Source organism: Chiloscyllium punctatum, chromosome 3, assembly GCF_047496795.1.
Source record: "Chiloscyllium punctatum isolate Juve2018m chromosome 3, sChiPun1.3, whole genome shotgun sequence".
Lineage (NCBI taxonomy): Eukaryota > Metazoa > Chordata > Chondrichthyes > Orectolobiformes > Hemiscylliidae > Chiloscyllium > Chiloscyllium punctatum.
Window position 1 is genome coordinate 13,783,321 of NC_092741.1, and position 20,649 is coordinate 13,803,969.

Below are 20,649 nucleotides of genomic sequence, written 5' to 3' on the forward strand. Positions count from 1 at the left end.
CTTGAGCCTGCCTAGTCCTCTCTCGCCTTGCCATTCATGCTGAATAGCAATGGCTAAATTGATGGCATGGAAGTCTATGTGCACCTCTAGCAGCACTGAGTGTCCTCCTAAACCTGGCTATCCATAGCAGCCACCAATCTATTCATGGTAACAACCAAATATACATAGCCAGTACCGGACTGAACTTTTTCACCTATAATCCAGTTTACCAAGTGTCTCTGACAAATTTGTGTTGCTGCTCTTGTGTCTATTTAGTTACTAAGGTCGAGTAGGACTGAGCAGATGCCTTCTTTTTAGTGCCAATGACCTTGGATGTATTCTCCCTTAACCAGCTGCAGAGCAATGGCAGTGATGTTCACATCAGAACGTGTTCCACACTCTAATGTAGCTAAAGTACACTTTTAAGTGTCCATATTTGAACTGGTGGAGGGCGCAAGAAATAGTCTTGTTGGTACATACTCTGAGCATTCAATGGCTTCTTCCTCAGAGGTATATGAGCTGCTGATGTCTGAAAGGACTGTTTCTTTGCGGTGGGAGACCTTCTGATGCCTCAATAAGACAATAAAGGAAATGAGTTACAAAATAAGAGTGGAACATTGAGCATCTTAAGAATGCATTCACATTGGAGATCATGGGAAAGGAGTGCAGCACAGCACAATCAATCTTTCTTGATTGCTGAGACATGGAGATCTTGGCATTCCCACATGAGCAGTTATGTTCATAGAATCATACGGTACAAAAGAGGCCCTTTCTCCCAACAAGCCTATATGCTGGGCAGCACAGTGGCTCAGTGGTTAGCATTGCTGCCTCACAGTGCCAGGGACCTGGGTTCAATTCCAGCCTTGGGTGACTCTGTGTGGAGTTTGCACATTCACCCTGTGTCTGTGTGGGTGCCGTCTGGGTGCTCTAGTTTCATCCCACAATCTAAAGGTGTGTGGGTCAGGTGACTTGGCTATACTAAATTGCCCATAGTGTTAGGTGCATGAGTCAGGGCTAAAAAAGGGTAGAGAAATGGGTCTGGGTCAATTACTCTTTGGAGGGTCAGTGTGGATTTGTTGGGCTGAAGTGCCTATTTCCATGCTGCAGGGAATCTAATCTAATCAAATTTAAAATATATTACTACCTGCACTAGTTCCACTTTCCCACACAGGGCCTGTGGCTTTGAATGCTATCATACTTCAAGTGCTCATCCAAGTACTTTTTAAACATTGTGAGGTTTCACACCCTAACTACCCACCCAGGCAGTGCATTCCAGACATGGACCACCCTCTAAGTGAAAATACTTGTCCTTAAAAGTGTCCATCAAAGTGTCCTGCCTTTGACTTTAAAATTATACTCTTTCAATTAAGGGGAATATCTGCTTTCTATTTACTCTGTCCATGTCCCTCATAATCTTGTACACCTCTATCAAGTCCCTCAATCTTCTCAGCTCCAAAGAAAACCACTGTCGCTTTAGGTAGCCTCTTTTAATAACTGAAGTGTTTCATCATGGGCAACATCCCGTTGAATCTCCTTTTTTCCCCGTTCAGTACAATCATATTGTCCTGATAGTGCAGTGACCAGAACTACATATCGTAGTCCAGCAGTGACCTAAACAAAGTTCTGCGTGGCTCCAGCATGACCTCCCTACTCTTATAATCTATGCCATAACTGACAAAGGCTAATGTTTTTTATGCTTTCTGAACTATTCTATTAATATGACCTGTTATTTTCAGGGATCTATGGACAAGCACCCCAAGATCCCTCTGTTTCTCTGAGCTTCCTAGTGCATGGCCCTACATTTTTCAAGGTTATATTCCATCTGATACTGAAGTGCCCAATGACCAATCCATTTTTGACCTGCTGTAGCCTAACACCTTCCTCTTCACTAATAACCATCCAGCCAATCTTTATGCCATCTGCAAACTTACTTATCATCACTCCCACATTCTCATCTTCATCATATATGAATGTCATAAACAATAAGAGACCCAGGCCTGATTCCTATGGTATGCTACTTCACACCAGGCTCCAGTCATATAAACAGCCTTGCACTACCGCTCTCCATCTCCTACACGAAGCCAATTTTGGATCAATTTTGCCAAGGCTCTTGCCATGAGACTTTCATTTCTTTATCAGTTTCCCATGTGGGACTTTGACAAAGGCCGTGCTGAAGCCCACGTAAACTACATCAAACACATCACACATCAAACACGTGGTCACCTCTTCGAAAATTTCACCAAATTTGTTAGGCTTAACCTCCTTCTGACAAAGACATGCTGACTATCCCATATTAAACCTTGCCTCTCAAAATTGAGATTGAGTTTCTTCACTATTTTCTCAACTAGTTTCCCTACCTCTGACATTAAACTCACTGATCTACAGACCGCTGGTCTATCCCTACCAACCTTCTAGTAAAGTGGAACCACAATCTTCTGGCACCTCCACTGTGGCCAGAGAAAGTTTAAACATTTAAGGGGGACCCCTTGTAATTTCCTCCCTTGTCTCCCACAGCAGCTTTCTTGTGAGCTCAAGCATAATCCTGGCAAGGAAAAATTGTGGCCCTTTTAGCCTATTGTGGTATTTTTCTACTTGCAGGAACCCGAAGGAAAGGATTGAGTGAGATGAAAATAAAAGACACAGATATTAATGCATGAAATATGCTGAGGTATTCTGAGTGAATGAGTAGAAAGCACACAGGACAGTGGTTTGGGATATCAGGTGGGTGAAAGCTGCGGAGGGAAGTAGCTGCCTGTAATATGTGAGTGGCAAGCAATGAACCCTGGTTGGAGATGGATGCAGCAGCAGAGTTAGAGACAATATGAGGTAGCAGAGAGAGAAGGTATTGATTCTTACACTTGCAACTTGTGGCATTGCTGGGCCTTTGAGCTGTAATCGCTGCACTAACTCAGGTGCCTGCTTTCAACCAGGCAGGCAGTGTCTGGAGCTGTAGTCTCCTCTTGTGGTCTCAGGGAAAGATGACAGTCTTTCTCACCACAGCCCCAGCTAGCAGGGCCTCCAGGTCAGCATAGGGTTGTGCCAACATACCTCTATCAGTTATGTCATTTCCAATTGCGCATCAACATACTAAGGACAGCCCCTGGCTGGCAGCATTTGCAGTAATGGGCTTTAAACATGGTGTCCTTGGCTGGATTGTAGGGAGGTCCTGGCACCAGTGAGCACTTCTATCTCTGCTGGCTGTGGTATTGCACAACAGGGGTATTATTGAGTTGAAATACATAATGAACGATGTGAACAGTGGACAGCTATGTGAGAAAAAATGGCAGGGTTCACAAGTGAAATGTTTCATGGATTTCCTCCAAAGAAGAATCATCCCGTTGAGAAATGAATCCATACTATCTGCCAATGACTGAATGGGGTTTTCACTTGCAATTACAAACTTTTCATCTCATTATCTATATGAGCAAGAAGTTGCATGAGTTTACTTAGCAAATTCTGTAGCAAGTAAGCCAGAGGATCTTGCCACTGAACAGGCTATCTGAGTTCACAGGCCTGGCACCATATTTACTGCCAGCTTTGGGTGCTGTAAATCAGCAATTGTCACTCAGCATGTGCTGGTTGCTCCTTGCGATCCAAAGAAAGCTATACTGGCCCCAAGTTTTACAGAGACTGCCTACAAGCACTGGGATTGAATCATCAAAGGATAGTCAGCCACATTCCAACTGATGGCATCAGGAGATTAGAGCCTTCCATTCTATAAAGAGATGCAGCACATGACAACATTGTGGCTACAATGAAAGGGAAAATCAGCAGCACTGCAATAGGGCTCATGATCTGCTGTACATTGTCAAGGTGAGTGGCTCCATTTCTAATCAACCAGACACTCATAGTGCCATTGAAATAACTCCCAAGAGGCTGGTATCCCATTAAGTCATCCTGTACTTACATATGAAAAGTCGTTGACTTTAGTACTGCTTCATTCAGAGTCAGTTTCCCTTTGGCTCATGATGCCTGTGCTGGCCATGATGCCGTTCTGAACTAATTCCATTTGCCTGCACATGGTCCATAGCCTTCTGTTCCCTGGCTGTTCATATGTCTGTCAAAATCTCTCTTAAATGTTGCTGAAGTATCTGCTTCTATATTATCTCCCCTGACAATGTGTTCCAGGCACCTATAACACTGTGCAAAAGATTTGCCTTACATATTTCATATTTCAAGTTACATATTTCTCCATCTCGCTTTAAATCTATGCCCTTGACTATTTGATATTTCCATCCTGGGAAAAGAATCTGACTATCAACCATACCCATGCCTCTCATAATTTTATATACTTCTATCAAGTCTCTCCTCAGCCTCTGATGCTCGAGTGAAAACAATCCAAATTTACACAACCTCTTATTATAGTTAATACGCTCCAATCAAGGCAACATCCTAGTAAACCGCTTTTTTGCTCCCTCACTAAAGCTTCCACATCCTTCCTGTAAAGTGGCGACCAGGACTGCACAAAACTCCAAATGTGACCTAACAAATGTTTTATACAGATACAACATCTGAAACTTCGGATTTGCTCCCCCTTTGCAACTGGATCCTCGACTTTCTGACTGACAGGTTACAAGCAGTAAGGACAGGCAACAACATGGCTCGGTGGCTCAGTGGTCAGCACTGCTACCTCACTGTGCCAGGGACCCGAGTTCAATTACTGCCTCTGGTGATTGTCTGTGTGGAGTTTGTACATTCTTCCTGTGTTTGTGTGGGTTTTCTGCGGGTGCTCCAGTTTCCTCCTACAATCGAAAGATGTGCTGATCAGATGAATTGGCCATGCTAAATTGTCCATAGTGTTAAGTGCACTAGTCAGGGGTAAATATCGGGTAGGGGAATGGGTCTGGGTGGGTTACTCCTTGGAGGGTCGGTGTGTATTTGTTGGGTGGAAGGGCCTGTTTCCATATTGTAGGGAATCTAATCTAAAACACCTTCTCCATGATTATCCTCAACACTGGTACTCCTCAAAGCTGCATACTCAGAGCTTTACTATACTCCTTGTACACTCATGACAGTTTGGCCAAATTCAGCTCAAACTCCATTTACAAGGTTGCCGATGACACCACTGCAGAGGGTTAGATCTCAAACAACAATGAGACAGAATATAGGAAAGAGATAGGCAGCTTAGTGGCTTGGTGTAAAGACAACAAGCTCTCCCACAAAGTCAGCAAAATGGAAGAGTTGGTCATTGACTTCAGGAAGTAGTGTGGAGGACACACCCCTGCCTGTATCAGGTGGAGATCGTTGAGAGCTTCAAGAACCAAGAACAAAGAAAATTTACACCCCAGGAATAGGTCCTTCGGCCCTCCAAGCCTGAGCTGATCCAAATCTATTGATTAAACCCTTTCGCCCAATTCCTAAGCATTTGTATCCCTTTGCTCCCCACCTACTCATACATCTGTCCAGACGCATCTTAAATTAATCTACCATGCCTGCCTCTACCATCTCTGCTGGCAACACGTTCCAGACACCTATCACCCTCTGTGTAAAGTACTTGCAACGTGTATCCCCCTTAAATGTTTCACCTCTCATTATTGAATCCTTCACCCTGGGAAAAAGCTGATTTCTATCGACCCTGACTATACCCTTCATGATTTTGTAAACCTCAATCAGGTCCCCCCTCAACCTTCCTTATCCTAATGAAAACAATCCTAACCTACTCAACCTCTCTTCATAGCTAGCACCTTCCATACTAGGCAACATCCTCGTAAACCTTTTCTGCACCCTCTCCAAAGCGTCAACATCCTTTTGGTAATGTGGCGACCAGAACTGTACACAGTATTCTAAATGCGGCCAAACCACCGTCGTGTGAAATTTTAACATGACTTTCCAGCTCTTATACTCAATAACCTATCCGATGAAGGCAAGCATACCATATGCCTTCTTGACCACTCTATCCACCTGTGCAGGAACCTTCAGGGTGCAATGGACTTGCACTTCCAGATCTCTCTGCTCATCAACTTTTCCCAAGACTCTTCCACTCACTGTATAATTCGCTCGAGAATTAGGCTTGCCAAAATGCATTACTCACATTTGCCTAAATTGAACTCCATCTGCTACTTCTCCACCCAACTCTCCAGTCTATCTATATTCAAGTTCTGAGGAGTAAATATTGCCAGTAATCTGTCTGGTCAATCCATGTTGATTCCCACAATCAAGAAAGCACACTGATGCCTCTCCTTCCACAGAAGGCTGAGAAATGTTTGCATGTCCACAATGACTCTTACCAATTTTTTATAGATGCATCATAGAAAGCATCCAATCCAGATGCATCATTAGTTGGTATGGCAACTGCTCTGCCCAAGACTGTAAGAAATTACAGAAAGTTGTGAACGTCACCCAGTCCATCACACAAACCAGCCTTCCTTCCAATGACTCTGTCTATACATCAACATAATCAAAGACCCCTCCCATGCTGGTTATACTTTCCTCCACACTCTTTCACCAGGCAGGAGAAACAAAAATTTGAAAATACATACCAACAGATTCAAGAACAGCTTCTTCCCCTCTGTTATCAGACTTCTCATATATGAAACTTAGTCTTTCTCTGCACCTTTGATTTGATTTGATTTGATTATTGTCACATGTACCTAGGTACAGTGAAAAGTTTGCTTTGCATGCGGCACAAGCAGATCATAACATACGAAAGATTATAGGGTTATTAAACAGAACAAGGAATAGAAACTTTCAATTGCAAAAAAGGTGCACAAAAAGCAAGATCAACATTAGATTTGAAATTTGAGAGGTCCATTCAGAAGTCTAATAACAGTGGGGAAGAATCTGTTCTTGAACCTGTTGGTACATGTGTTTAAGCTTTTATATTTTCTGTCTGATGGAAGAGATTGTAGGAGAGCATTACCAGGGTGGGAGGGGTCTTTGATAATGTTGGTAGCCTTTCTGTGCACCAAGATCTATAATAGAGTCCATGGATGGAAGCTTGGCTTCCGTGCAGGTCTGGGCTGTGCACACAATTTTACATTGTTTCTTACGATCCCGGGAAGAGCAGTTGCCGTACTAGGCTGTTAGGTATTTTTTCTGTGGTGCATCTGTAAATGTTGGTGAGTGGTTGAGGGTTTTGGGTCTGTACTTGATGGAGTTTAGAAGGTAAGCGGGGAACCTGATTGAAGCTTATTGAGAAGCTTGGATAGAGTAAGTTTCCATTAGTAACAGAGATAGGACCTGAGGACACAGCTTCTAAGTGAAGAGACAATCCTTTCAAACTAGGATGTGGAAGAATATCTTCAGACAGAAAGTGGTGAGTCTATGAAGCTCATTGCTGCAAAGGGCAGTGGAAGCCAAGTCATTAACTGTATTTAAAACATAGATATGTAGAATCAAGAGTTACAGGGAGAAGGTTGGAGTATGGAGATGAGAAACATACCAGCCATGATCAAATGGCATAGCAGACCTGATGGGCTGAAGGGCCTAATTCTGCTCTGATATCTTATGGTCATGTAGTCTTAAAGTATCTGAGGAGTGCTAAATATTATGCAATCATCAGCAAGCGTCTCCATTTCTAACCTTACAAGACCATAAGAAATAGAAGCAAGAGTAGACTGATCTTCCCCTCAAGTCTGCTCCACTATTCAGTAGAGTCAGCATTTTGGATCCAACATTCCTCACATCCACTTTTCTGCCTTTTCCCTGTAACTCTTGATTCCCCTACTGATCAAGAATCTGTCTTAGCCTTAAAGATAGACATGGATTCTGCTCCCACAGCTCTCTGCAACAAAAGTTCCAAAGACTCCCAATGCTCTGAAAGAAGAAATTCCTCTTGGTCTCAGTCTTAAATTGGCATCTCTTTATTTTGAAACTGTGTTCTCTGACCCTCAACTCTCCCATGAGGGGAGATATCCTCTCAACATATATCCAGTCAAGACCCTTAAGAATCCTTTATGTTTCAATGAGATTGCTCTCATTCTTCTAAACTCCAATGAGTAGAATCCCAACCTGTTTCGCCTTTGCTGATAAGACAATCCCATCATACTGGGACCATCCTCGTGAACCTTCTCTGAACTGTCTCCAATGAAATAATATCTTCCCTTAAATAAGGCATCCAAAACTGCTCATAGTACTCCAGATGTGGTCTCACCAGCACCTTGTAATTACAGCAATACTTTCATACTCTTATACTCCAATGCCCTTGAAATAACAACCAACATTCCATTCGCCTTCCTGATTGCCTGCTGGACCTGTGTACTGGCTTTCTGTGTTTCGTGAAAAATTACCCGCAAGTCCCTTTGTGATGCAGTTTTCTGCAGCTTTTCCTGTTTAAGTCCTACTCTGATCTTTTGTTCTCTCTCAAAATGAATAACTTTACATTTTCCCACTTATACATATGCCTTACATATTTGTTAACTTTTGCCTACTTATACATTTTTTAAGCTTCCTTGATTGAGAAGTTAACTGTGATGGAGAAGTTAACAGAGTTTTTTAAGTAGTGAGATGCAAATGCATGTTAATATGGAGCTATCCACCTGATGTCAAGAATTTGATTGCTGCCTGTGATGGAGGGCTAAATGGGAAAATCTTTTGTAATAGTGAAATCCTACCACCAAGTTATCATGCTCACTATTATTGTTGCCATCTCAGTGAAGTGAAAATCATGCTCATAATTTTTGCAACTTGTAATGAACTAGTTTCAATACTGTTTGTATTACTTTCACAACTTGCCTTTGTGTGAACTGCAAATTTGGCTAACTACAGTATCACAGTGTCCCAGCACTGATCCTTGTGGAACCCCAATGGTTACAAGTCACCAAACTGCAAAATTACCACTTAACTCCACTTTCTGTTTCCTGCCCATTAGATAGTTCTCTTATCACTGTCAATATACTGCATTCAACACAATGGGCTCTTATCTTATGACTTAACTTTTTGTGAGGTACCTTGTCATAAGCCTTCTGGAAGTCCAGATACAACACGTCCACTGGTTCTCCTCTCTATACTCTGGTTGAGATTTCCTAAAAATTAGTCAGTCACGATTTCCTTTTCATTAAGCCATGCTGACTCAGCTTGATTAGACCATGATTTTATTGCTGTGACTTCCTAAATAAAAGATGCCAACATTTTCGAACAATAGATGTTACACTAAATGTTGATTCCTTATCTGTGCCTTTTGATTATTTCTCCTGTTTCAGCTTGTGCCTCTGTAATCTTGTGGTCGCACAATTAGGGAAAATTCCTGGAAAACCATTCCCCATGTCTTCGATTGCCTTTCTCCCCACTGGCTTTTCAACTGGAGAAGGCAGCAAGCCTATCAGTGAATCTGCTATATCATTTGCAAGGACAAATTGTGCTCCTGCAGCTGAAAGTTTATCCAATACTCCTACTACAAATTCTCCACTCTTCTCTGGACCCTCCAGCCTCACTTTACATAATTGAGCATTTTTTGTCCAATCACAAATTCATGTTACCAGCACCTTTACTAGCAATAGTTCGTCCGGAGTGCATATCTCCTCATTCTTCAGCATTACATACTTAGAGGATTCTGTATCCCTTAATGTTATAATCTCCTTACCTACTACTCCTGGCCTGTGTGAATAAACTTCACCCTTGCATGTATATTTTTTAAGCAGATCTGGAACTTCCTCCTTAGTCAGCCTCTGATCATCTTGTCCACTCTGAGGCAGTTATCTAACTTCCCTTGTGCATTTTGTTACTAGTCCAACAAAACTGCCTGACTTGTCTGGTTTTCCTACATCTGGCTTTCTCCTAGTCCACCAACACTGTGATTTTGTATGGCCCACTTTGTTACAATGAAAACACTGGAGCCTGTCAACTTCTTTGTCCCCCTCAAGGGTTTCTTTTTTACCCTGTGGTAAGTTCTACTTATGATCTTCACTGAGGTCTACCTTTCCCTTTCCACGTGAAGATTTCTCTTTGCCCCCATTTCTGACCCTCATGAACTAAAACTGATTCTGGAAGCCAAACCGTGTTTTATGGACCAGCTCATAATCATCAGCACTTCAGCTGCTGGTCTTGCTGTTTTAACCCTCTGCTCTTCCACATGAGTTTGCACTACTTCAGGCAGTGAATTTTTGAATTTCTCCAAAATAATTACCTCTCTAAAGGCATGATAGGTTTGCTCAATTTTTAAAGCTCTTTTCCATCTATCAAAATTTCTCCATTTGATCCTTTCAAACTCAATGTAGGTTTGACTTGGGTCTTTCCTTTGATCCCTGAAACATTATCTTGAGGTTTCTTTTACAAGCTCATATGCACCCAAAATGGCTTTCTTCACCTCCCCATATTCCCCAGATACCTCCTCTGATAGTGATGTGAATACCTCACTAGCCCTACCTAAAATTTCCGTTTGGATCAACATAACCCACATTGCCACTGGCCACTGCATTTGTTTTTGCCACCTTTTCAAATGAGATGAAAAAGTCTTCCACATCCTTTTCATCAAATTTTAGGCAATGCTTGAACATACTTAAACAGTTTCACACCAGGCTTCTGACTACCAGGGGCTTGCTCATCCCCATTCTCTTCCTCACTAAGCCTGCCCTCAGTTCTTGTCTCCAGCCTTTTAAGCTGACTTTCATTTTTAAATGTCAGTTTTTGAAGTTCAAAAGCTCTCTTTTTCTCTCTCTTCTGCTTTTAATCATAACTCAAACTGTTTCATTTCTGCTGCCCTTTCCTTATCTCTTGCCTCTAACTCAAGCTGCTTCATTTGGAATTGAAATCTTGCCGTCTCAATGGATTCTGATGGTTTCTCCAGCACGTTTAAATGCTGAGCTACTGCTGTAGTTATCTCTCCTTTCCTCACAAAATCAGGCAGTAGCAATTCCAGCTTCTCTGCTAATTCTTGCAGCTTGGTCCTATTTACTTTTTACAAAACTTCCAAAGTCACCGCATCCACATCCAGAAAACTTTTGGCGACTGAAAGAGCCATTACTATCCCAAGCTTTATTTATCCAACCAAACCAACGTCCAAAATAGCAGATGGATATGGGCCAAATGCAGGGAAATGGGGTTAGTGTGGATGGACATTTAGAAAATGTAGGTGGCACGGTGGCACAGTGGTTAGCACTGCTGCCTCACAGCACCAGAGACCTGGGTTCAATTCCTGCCTCAGGCAACTGTCTGTGTGGAGTTTGCACATTCTCCCTGTGTCTGCGTGGGTTTACTCCTGGTGCTACGGTTTCCTCCCACAGTCCAAAGATGTGCAGGTTAGGTGAATTGGCCTGCTAAATTGCCCGTAGTGTTAGGTGAAGGGGTAAATGCAGGGGAATGAGTCTGGGTGGGTTGTTCTTCAGAGGGTTGGTGTGGACTCGTTGGTTTGAAGGGCCTGTTTCCACACTGTATAAAATCTAATCTAAAATAAAGACACTAGCACCTACTACTCGCTGTTTAAAATCCCGCAAAGAACCCCCAATCTGTTATGGACTAAGTCAGACCATTCAAGCAGGCAGCCCAGACCATAAACTTTGCAATTTGTTTCGGTAAGTGTAAGTTAGTAAGTTAGAAAGGTTGATTACCAGGCTTAAAGCAGACAGACAATTTATTCACAAAATTACACAATGAAACATGAAGAACAGAATTAAGAACCCCTACAGACCTCAGTCTATCCAAACTAAAGTGTGCTTTTCCAAATATATACAACAGTCCCAATAAGCAAACCTGTTTAAAACACAGTACAAAAAAGGGTCAGGTGCTTACAGGCTCAAGTTAGAAGGGCAGAAGAGAGAGTTTCCATGCAACTAGATGTTGAACTCCCAACCAGTTCTAGACCGAACTAAACTGCTCAGCTAGACAGCTGACCACTCCCGTTTCATTCTACAGGTCACTTCTAAAACATGCCCACTTTGGCCTGAAGTCTCACATGTTTACATATAAACAAAAGGCCTCTCAAAATCCTGTACCAAACCAGTCTGATCGGACCCCGGCCTGAATTATTACCCCTGTGAAAAAAATCATGGACAGAGTATCCTTGAGCCAAGGAACAGCTTTTAGAAAACAAAGGACTAGCTTTGTGACACTTTACATAATTGAGTGCTTCTTGTCCCACAGTGAATCCCTGTTACTAGCACCTTTTCTGGCAATAGTCCTTCAGAGGTACATATCTCTTCTTCTTTCAACATCACAGATTGAGAGGACCCTGTATCTCTTAATATTGTAACGTCTTTATCTGTGGCACCTGGCCTATGTTAATAAAATTTGCAAGTATATGGTTTAAGAAGATCTGGCACTTCTTCCTTAACCAACCTCCGACCAGGTTGTAAATTCTGATGCTCCTTTCTAGCCTCCACTATGCTTTCCATTACCATTCCAACAATATTCATTGGCTTATCCTGTTTTCCTACATATGGCTATCCAGTGCTTTTTTCTAAGTCACCAACATTGTAATTTCATGCGACCTATTTTATTGCAGTGAAAACACCAGAGCTTTTAACTTCTCTTTCCCCTTCAAGGTTTCTGTTTTACCCTGTGGTAAGTTACCATAATTTCTCCACCGAGATCTTCCTTTCCCTTTCCATACGAGGAGTTCTTTTCCTCATTTTTAATCCCTTACAGATTGAAATTGATTTTGGAAGCCAAACTTTGACTTATGGACCAACACATAATCATAAGTCATTTCAGCTGCGAATCGTACTGTTTTAACTCTCTGCTCATCCGCAGAGTACTCACTAGAGTCATAGTCATAGAGATGTACAGCACAGAAACAGACCCTACAGTCCAACACGTCCATGTCAACCAGATATCCTAACCTAAACTACTCCCATTTGCCAGCACTTGGCCTGAATCTCTCTAAACCTTTCTTATTCATGTACCCATCCATATGCCTTTTAAATGTTGTATTTGTACCAGCCTCCACCATTTCCTCTTGCAGCCCATTCCTCACATGCACCACCCTCTGTGTGAAAAGATTGCCCCTTAAGTCCCTTTCATATCTTTCCCCTCTCACACTAAACTTGTACCCTCTAAGTTTTGGATTCTCTCACCCCAGGGAAACAGCCTTGTCTATTTACCCTATCCATACCCCTCATGATTTTATAAACCTCTATAAGGTCACCCCTCAGCCTCCAATGCCCCCGCCTATTCAGCCTCTCCCTATAGCTCAAATCCTCTAACCCTGTCAGCATCCTTGTAAATCCCTTCTGAGCCCTTGCAAGTCTCACAAAATCCTTCCGGTAGGAAGGAGACCAGAATTGCATGCAATATTCCAAAAGTGGCCTAACTAATGCCCTGTACAGCCGCACCATGACCTCCCAACTCCTATACTCAGTGCTCTGACCAATAAAGGAAAGCATACTAAATATCCACTTCACTATGCTATATACCTGTGACTCTACATTCAAGGAACTAGGGACCTGCACTCTAAGGTCTCTTTATTCAGCAACACTCCCCACAACCTTGCAATTAAGTTTATAAGTTCTGCTCTGATTCGCTTTTCCAAAATGCAGCACCTCACATTTCTCTAAATTAAATTCCATCTGTCACTCCTCAGCTTATTGGTCCATCTGGTTAAGATTGTCTTGTACTCTGAGGTAACCTTTGCTCTCCACTACACCTGATGTCATCTGCAAACTTACTAAGCATATCTCTTATGTTCACATGAAGTGAATTTTTGAACTCTTCCAAAATAATCATCTTTCAGAGCACCATTGGTTTGCTTTGATTTTAATGCCCTTATCCACCGATCAAAATTACTTTTCACTTTATACATATAATAGCATTCTGGCTATTTGCAGTAGATATAGAGATGGGTAGAGGGACAGCATTTTGGACCAGGCCAGACACCCTCAACACATCAAGAAAGTCCCCCAGACCTGACCTTTGCTAGTTGTTTTAAGCAGGTGTAACACAGTAATTCCAGGAGGGATGCAGTTGGTCAAACCACTTAGTTTTAAACAAAATGGAATTTATTTACAAGATTACTGAATGAAACACAAATAAAAGAGAACAGAAGACAGAATAACATAACATATCCAAAACCCCAACAGATTATACCAACTTAATAATGCTGTTCCAAATACTTGCAACAATCCCATAAACACCCCTTGGCACAAAAGGTAAAATCAGACACAGGATCTTACAGGAGACAAGGCAGAGAGAGGAAGAGTTAGCATGAACCTGCTTATCTTCGGTCCAGCAGCTTCACAACTCACTGAATAGTGAATAGCCAGTCTGCCAAAAAAATCAACTCAAATAAGAGAAAAAACTGAGCTTGGAGAACTGGCCACATTCTCATTGTACCAGTGTTTTATTTTAAATAACTTGAAAGCCTTTTGCCTGAGACAGCATATGTTAGGTATAATCAAAGTGGCCCTAAAACCTATTCAACCCCAGATGTTTCAGAAGCTGTGTCTTTATGACATCCTGAAAATAAACAAGGACAACATAACCTTGTTAAAAGAGCAGCATCATCACAACAGGTAGTATTGAGGAGGCAGGGAGACTTCAGAAGGATTTAGACAGGTTGGGACAGTGGGCAAAAGTACAATGTGGGAAAGCGTGAGGTCATGCACTTTGGTAGTAAGAATAAAGGCATCGACTATTTTCTAAATGGGGAGAAAACTTAGAAATCTGAACTGCAGAGAGACTTAGGAGTCCTGGTCCAGGATTCTCTCAAGGTAAACCTGCAGGTTGAGTCAGTAATTAGGAAGACAATTGCAATGATGGCATTTATTTTGAGAAAATTTGAATATAAAAGCAGGGATGTACTTCTGAGACTCTATAAGGCTCTCATCAGGTCAAATTTGGTGTGTTGTGCGCAGCTTTGGACCCTATAACTCAAGAAGGATGTACTTGCCCTGGGTGTGTTCAGAGGCGGTTCACGAGAATGATCCCAGGAATGCAAAGCTTAACATATGAAGAATGTTTTAGGACTCTGGGTCTATACTTGATGGAGTTCAGAAGGATGAGGGGCAATCCAATTGAAACTTACAGAATGCTGAAAGGCCTGGACAGAGTAGATGTTGGGAAGATGTTTCCATTGGTAGGAGAGACTAGGACCTAAGGGTTTAGACTTAGAGTAAAGCGAAGACCTTTTGGAATGGAGATAAGGAGAAACTTCTTCAGCCCGAGAATGGTGAATCTATAGAATTCATTAACACAGAAGAGCTATGGAGGCCAGGTCACTGAGTATATTTAAGCCTGAGATGGATAGGTTCTTGACTTCAACTGTGTCTTGATATCTTGTGGAGCGAATTGGATTGGCTGAAGACTGGTGTCTGTAATGCTAGAGATTGAGGGTTATGGGGAGAAAACGAGAGAATGTGTTGAGAAACTTATCAGACATGATTGAATGGCAGAGCAGACTCGATGGGCTGAATGGCCTAATTTCTGCTCCTATGACTTATGGTCTTATTGTATTATGGTTTATTACTGTTTTTTTATGTAGGAAGCATATAGCATCCTGAATAAGTATGGAATGGAGATTTCAAAGGAGGAAACAGAAGAAGTTGATACCCTTCGGTACTTTTTCAATAAATTACAAGTCAAAGCTGTGAGTATTGTACTTTTATCTTCAAATAATATGTTAGAAACAGTCAATGCAAAATCTATGGGAAATTTCATATTGATTAATATTCTGAGCTCATTGCTAAATATATGCTTATCATTGTAATTCCCATAAGTTATTCACACTTATTTGTGACCAAGTTTCTCACTTTCAGCTGGATATTAAATTTTATCATGTTATGATCACTACTGCCATGGGGATCTGTTACTTACTCTGAGGTCATTTATTAAACCTGCCTTATTACTCATTACCGGATCTAAGATAGCATGGACCCTGGTTGGGTCTATGACATTGCTTTCAGACACTATCCCTCATGGACTTTATGAATTTGTGTTTGTAGCAATCCTTTCCAACATGATTAACCCAAATCACCATGAAGATTCAAGTCATCTTTCATTATTTCTCTCTGTATATCATTCAAACTCATGAACAGCCCAAAAGGAGTAACCCTGGGGCCTGAAAAGTGGATCCAATGGTCTCTAGCATCATAGACACCAGTCTTCAGCCAATTTGATTCACTCCATAAGATATCAAGATGCAGTTGGAGTCACTGGATACTGTAAAGACTGAGCTAACATTCCAGTTTTGACAAAGGGTCAGTTCGACTCGAAATGTCAGCTCTTTTCTCTCCTTACAGATGCTGCCAGACCTGCTGAGATTTTCCAGCATTTTCTCTTTTGGTTTCAGATTCCAGCATCTGCAGTAATTTGCTTTTTTCCAGTTCTTGTGCTCCAGAACTTGTCTGTACAGGCACAACATTGGCATCTACCAAAGGATATGGAACCCAAAGGATATGCAAATATGTCCTGTACAAACAAAACTAGACAAATCCAACCCAGCCAATTACCACTTCAACAGTTTATTCTCGATCATCAGTAAAGCTTTGGAAAGTGCTATCGAGATGCTCCTGCTCAGCAATAACCTGTTCACGAATGCCCAGTTTGGTTTCTGCAAGGACCACTCATTACAGCCTTGGTTTAATGACAGACAAAGAGCTGACTTCCAGAGATGGGGTAAATGTGATTGCCCTTGACGTCAAGGCCACATTTTACAGAGTGTGACATCAAAGAATTCTACTTAAACTGCAATCACTGAGAATCAGAGCAAACCTCCCAGCTGGTTGGAGTCATAATTAGCACCAAGGAAGATGATTGCAGTTGTTTGAAATCACGCAGCTCAGCCCCAGGATACCTGCAGGTGCCATCTTCTGCTGCTTCATCATAAAGTCATAAGTGGAGACATTCGCTGACAACTGCACAATGTTCAGCATCATTCTTGACACCTCAGACATTGAAGTAGTTCAAATACAGCAAGACCTGGAGAATATCCAGGCCAGAGCTGACAAGTGGCTCATAATATACATGCCACATAAATTCAAGGCAATGACCAAATACAACAAGCGAGAGACCAGCTATTGTCCGTTGACATTCAATGGCATTACCATCACTGAATTCCCCACTATCAATATCCTGGCATTCACTATTGATCAGAAATTGAACTGGTCTAGCTATATAAATACTACAGTTTAAGAGAAGGTCAGAGGCTGGGAATCTTGCAAGAGTAACTCACTACTGATCTGCCAAAGCCTGTCCACCATCTACAAAGCACAAATCAAAAGTGTGAAGGAATAGTTCTTACTTGCTTGAATAAGTGCAGCTCCAAAGAATACTCCAGAAGCTTGCATCATCCAGGACAAATCAATCCTGTTGATTGGCATCACATCTGCAAATGTTTACTCCCCCCAGCAGCAACTGCAGCAGCAATGTGTACTGTCCACCAATTCTCAAGCAGAAATTCTCCATGGCTCCTTAGACAGCACTCTAACCCATCTATATAGAAAGACAAGTGTGTTAGGTACGTGTGAACACCAATATCTATAGGTTCTCCTCAAAGCCACTGACTATTGAGACTCGGAAATATATCTCCATTCCTACAGTGTCGCTGGCTCAAAATCCTGAAACTCTCTTTCTAATGACATTGTCTATCTGCCTATAGCACTGGAATGCTGCAGTTTAAGAGGTTAAAAATCACACAGAACCAGGTTACAGTCCAACACATTTATTTGGAAGTGCTAACTTTCAGAGCACTGCTCCTTCGTCAGGTATGAACTTGCTCTCCAAGGTCTATTTGTTTGGCAGCACTCCTCGGGACCTTACCATTAAATGTATAAGTCCTGCCCTGATTTACCTTTCCAAAATGCAGCACCACACATTTCTCAAAATTAAACTGTATCTGCCCTTCCTCTACTCATCAGCCCATCTGATCAAGGCCCCGTTGTTCTCTGAGGTAAACTTCTTCTCTGCCCTGTACACCACCAATGTTGGTGTCATCCATGCTGCGCATCGCTAGTCACAGGCCTCCAGTCTGGAAAGCAACCCTCCACTACTACTCTCCTACTTTTGATGGTTTCCTCACTATCTGACCAGTAGAACATAGAACATAGAACATTACAGCACAGTACAGGCCCTTCGGCATCGATGTTGCGCCCCCCTGTCATACTAATCTGAAGCCCATCCCACCTACACTATTCCATGTGCATCCATTTGCCTGTCCAATGACGACTTATATGCACTTAAACTTGGCGAATCTACTACCGTTGCAGGCAAAGCATTCCATACCCTTACTACTCTCTGAGTAAAGAAACTACCATGAGATCTGTCTTATACCTATCTCCCCTCACTTTATAGTTGTGTCCCCTTGTGTTTGCCGTCCCCATAGTTGGAAAAAGGCTCTCCCTGTCCACCCTATCTAACCCTCTGATTATCTTGTATGTCTCTATTAAGTCACCTCTCAACTTTCTTCTCTCTAACAAGAACAGCCTCAAGGCCCTCAGCCTTTCCTCGTAAGACATTCCTTCCATACCAGGCAACATCCTAGTAAATCTCCTCTGCATCCTTTCCAAAGCTTCCACATCCTTCTTATAATGCGGTGACCAGAACTGTACACAATACTCCAAATGTGGCTGTAGCAGAGCTTTGTACAGCTGCAGCATAACCTCCTGGTTCCGGAACTCAATCCCTCTATTAACAAAGGCCAAAACACTGTATGCCTTCTTAACAACCCTGTCAATCTGGGTGGCAACTTTCCGGGATCTGTTTACCTGGACACCGAGATCTCTCTGCTCATCTGCACTCCCAAGAATCTTACCGTTAGCCCAGTACTTTGCATTCCGATTACTCTGTCCAAAGTGTATCACCTCACACTTGTCCATATTAAACTCCATTTGCCACGTCTCAGCCCAGCTCTGCATCCTATCTATGTCTTTCTGCAAACTACTACATCCTTTGTCTCTATCCACAACTCCACCGACCTTAGTGTCATCCGCAGATTTACTAACCCACCCTTCTAAGCCCTCATCCAGGTCATTTATTAAAATGACGAACAGCAGTACGCCGCTAGTAACTGGACACCAAGATGAACATGTTCCATCAACTATATCCCTCTGTTTCCTTTCAGCAAGCCAATTACTGATCCAACCTGCTATGTCTCCTACAATTCCATTCCTCCGCATTTTGTATAATAGCCTTCTGTGGAGAACCTTATCAAATGCCTTGCTGAAATCCATATACACCACATCAACCTGTTTACTCTCATCTACCTGTTTGGTCACTTTGTCAAAAAAGTCAATAAGACTCGTTAGGCATGACCTACGCTTCACAAAACCGTGCTGACTGTCCCTGGTCAAATTATTCTTTTCTCAATGTTTATAAATCCTATCTCTTATAACCTTTTCCAACACTTTACCAACAACTGACGTGAGACTCACTGGTCTATAATTACCAGGGTTGTCTCTATTACCCTTTTTGATCAAGAGAACCACATTTGCTATCCTCCAGTCCTCAGGCACTATTCCTGTAGACAATAATGATTTGAAGATCAATGCCAAAAGCTCGGCAATCTCTTCCCTTGCTTCCTAGAGGCTCCGAGGATAGATCCCATCCGGCCTAGGGGACTTGTCTATTTTCACACTCTGCAGTATTTCTAATACCTCTTCCTTGTGAACCTCAATCTTTTCTAGTCTAGATGCAAGTATCTCTGTATCGTCCTTGCCAACATTTTCATTTTCTATAGTGAACACCGTCGAAAAATATTTATTTAGTGCTTCCCCTATCTCCTCTGACTCCACACACAACTTCCCACTATTATCCTTAATTGGCCCTAGTTTAAATCTCGTCATTCTTTTATTCCTGACATACCTCTGGAAAGCCTTAGGGTTAACCCTGATCCTATCCACCAACAATTTCTCATGTCTCCTCCTGGTCTTCTGAGCTCTCTTTTTAGGTCCTTTCTGACTTCCTTGTAACCCTCAAGCGCCCTGAGTTTTCGCATTTTGTCCTAACCTATGCCTTCTTCTTCTTGACCAGGGATTCCACTTCCTTAGTAAACCATGGCTCATGCGTTCTATATCTTCCTCCCTGCTGACAGGTACATATTTATCTAGAACACACAGGAGCTTTTCCTTGAATAAGCTCCACATTTTTAATGTGCTCATCCTCTGCAGTTTCCTTCCCCATTCTAAGCTTCCTAAATCTTTCCTAATTGCATCGTAATTTCCCTTCCCCCAGCTGTAACTCTTGCTCGGTGGAGTACACCTATCCCTTTCCATCATTAAAATAAACCTGACAGAATTGTGATTGCTGTCTCCAAATTGCTCACCTACTTCCAAATCTAACACCTGGCCAGGCTCATTACCCAGTACTAAATCTAAAGTGGCTTCGCCCCTTGCAGGCCTGTCTACATACTGTGTCAGGAAGCCCTCCTACACACGGGACAAAAACCAACCCATCTATAGCACTCGTACTGTAGTGATCCCAGTCAATATTTGGATAGTTGAAGTCCCCCATGACAACTACCCTGCCTCTCTCACTCCTATCGAGAATCATCTTTGCTATCCTTTCCTCTACATCTCTGGGAGTATTTGGAGGCCTATAGAAAACTCCCAGCATGGTGACTTCTCCTTTCCTGTTTCTAACCTCAGCCCATACTACCTCAATTAACGAGTCCCCAAACATCCTTTCTACAACTGTAATATTGTCCCTGATCAACAATGCCACATCTCTTCCCCCCCCCCCCCCCCCCCCATCCCTTTCACTATCTTCTCTGTTCTTACTGAAATATCTGAATCCCGGAACCTGCAAAAGCCATTCCTGTCCCTGCTCTATCCACGTCTCCGTAATGGCCACAACATCGAATTCCCAGGT

At 42.3% G+C, this 20,649-nt stretch overlaps 1 protein-coding gene across 1 annotated transcript in view; it reads left to right on the forward strand.

Moving 5' to 3' along the window:
- Positions 1-20,649, forward strand: part of LOC140453945 (dynein axonemal heavy chain 8-like) — a 1,117,430-nt gene that overhangs the window by 468,525 nt on the left and 628,256 nt on the right. The window contains exon 30 of the mRNA XM_072548819.1: positions 15,329-15,433. Coding sequence (XP_072404920.1) covers positions 15,329-15,433 — 105 coding nt within the window. The remainder of the gene's footprint in view (positions 1-15,328; positions 15,434-20,649) is intronic.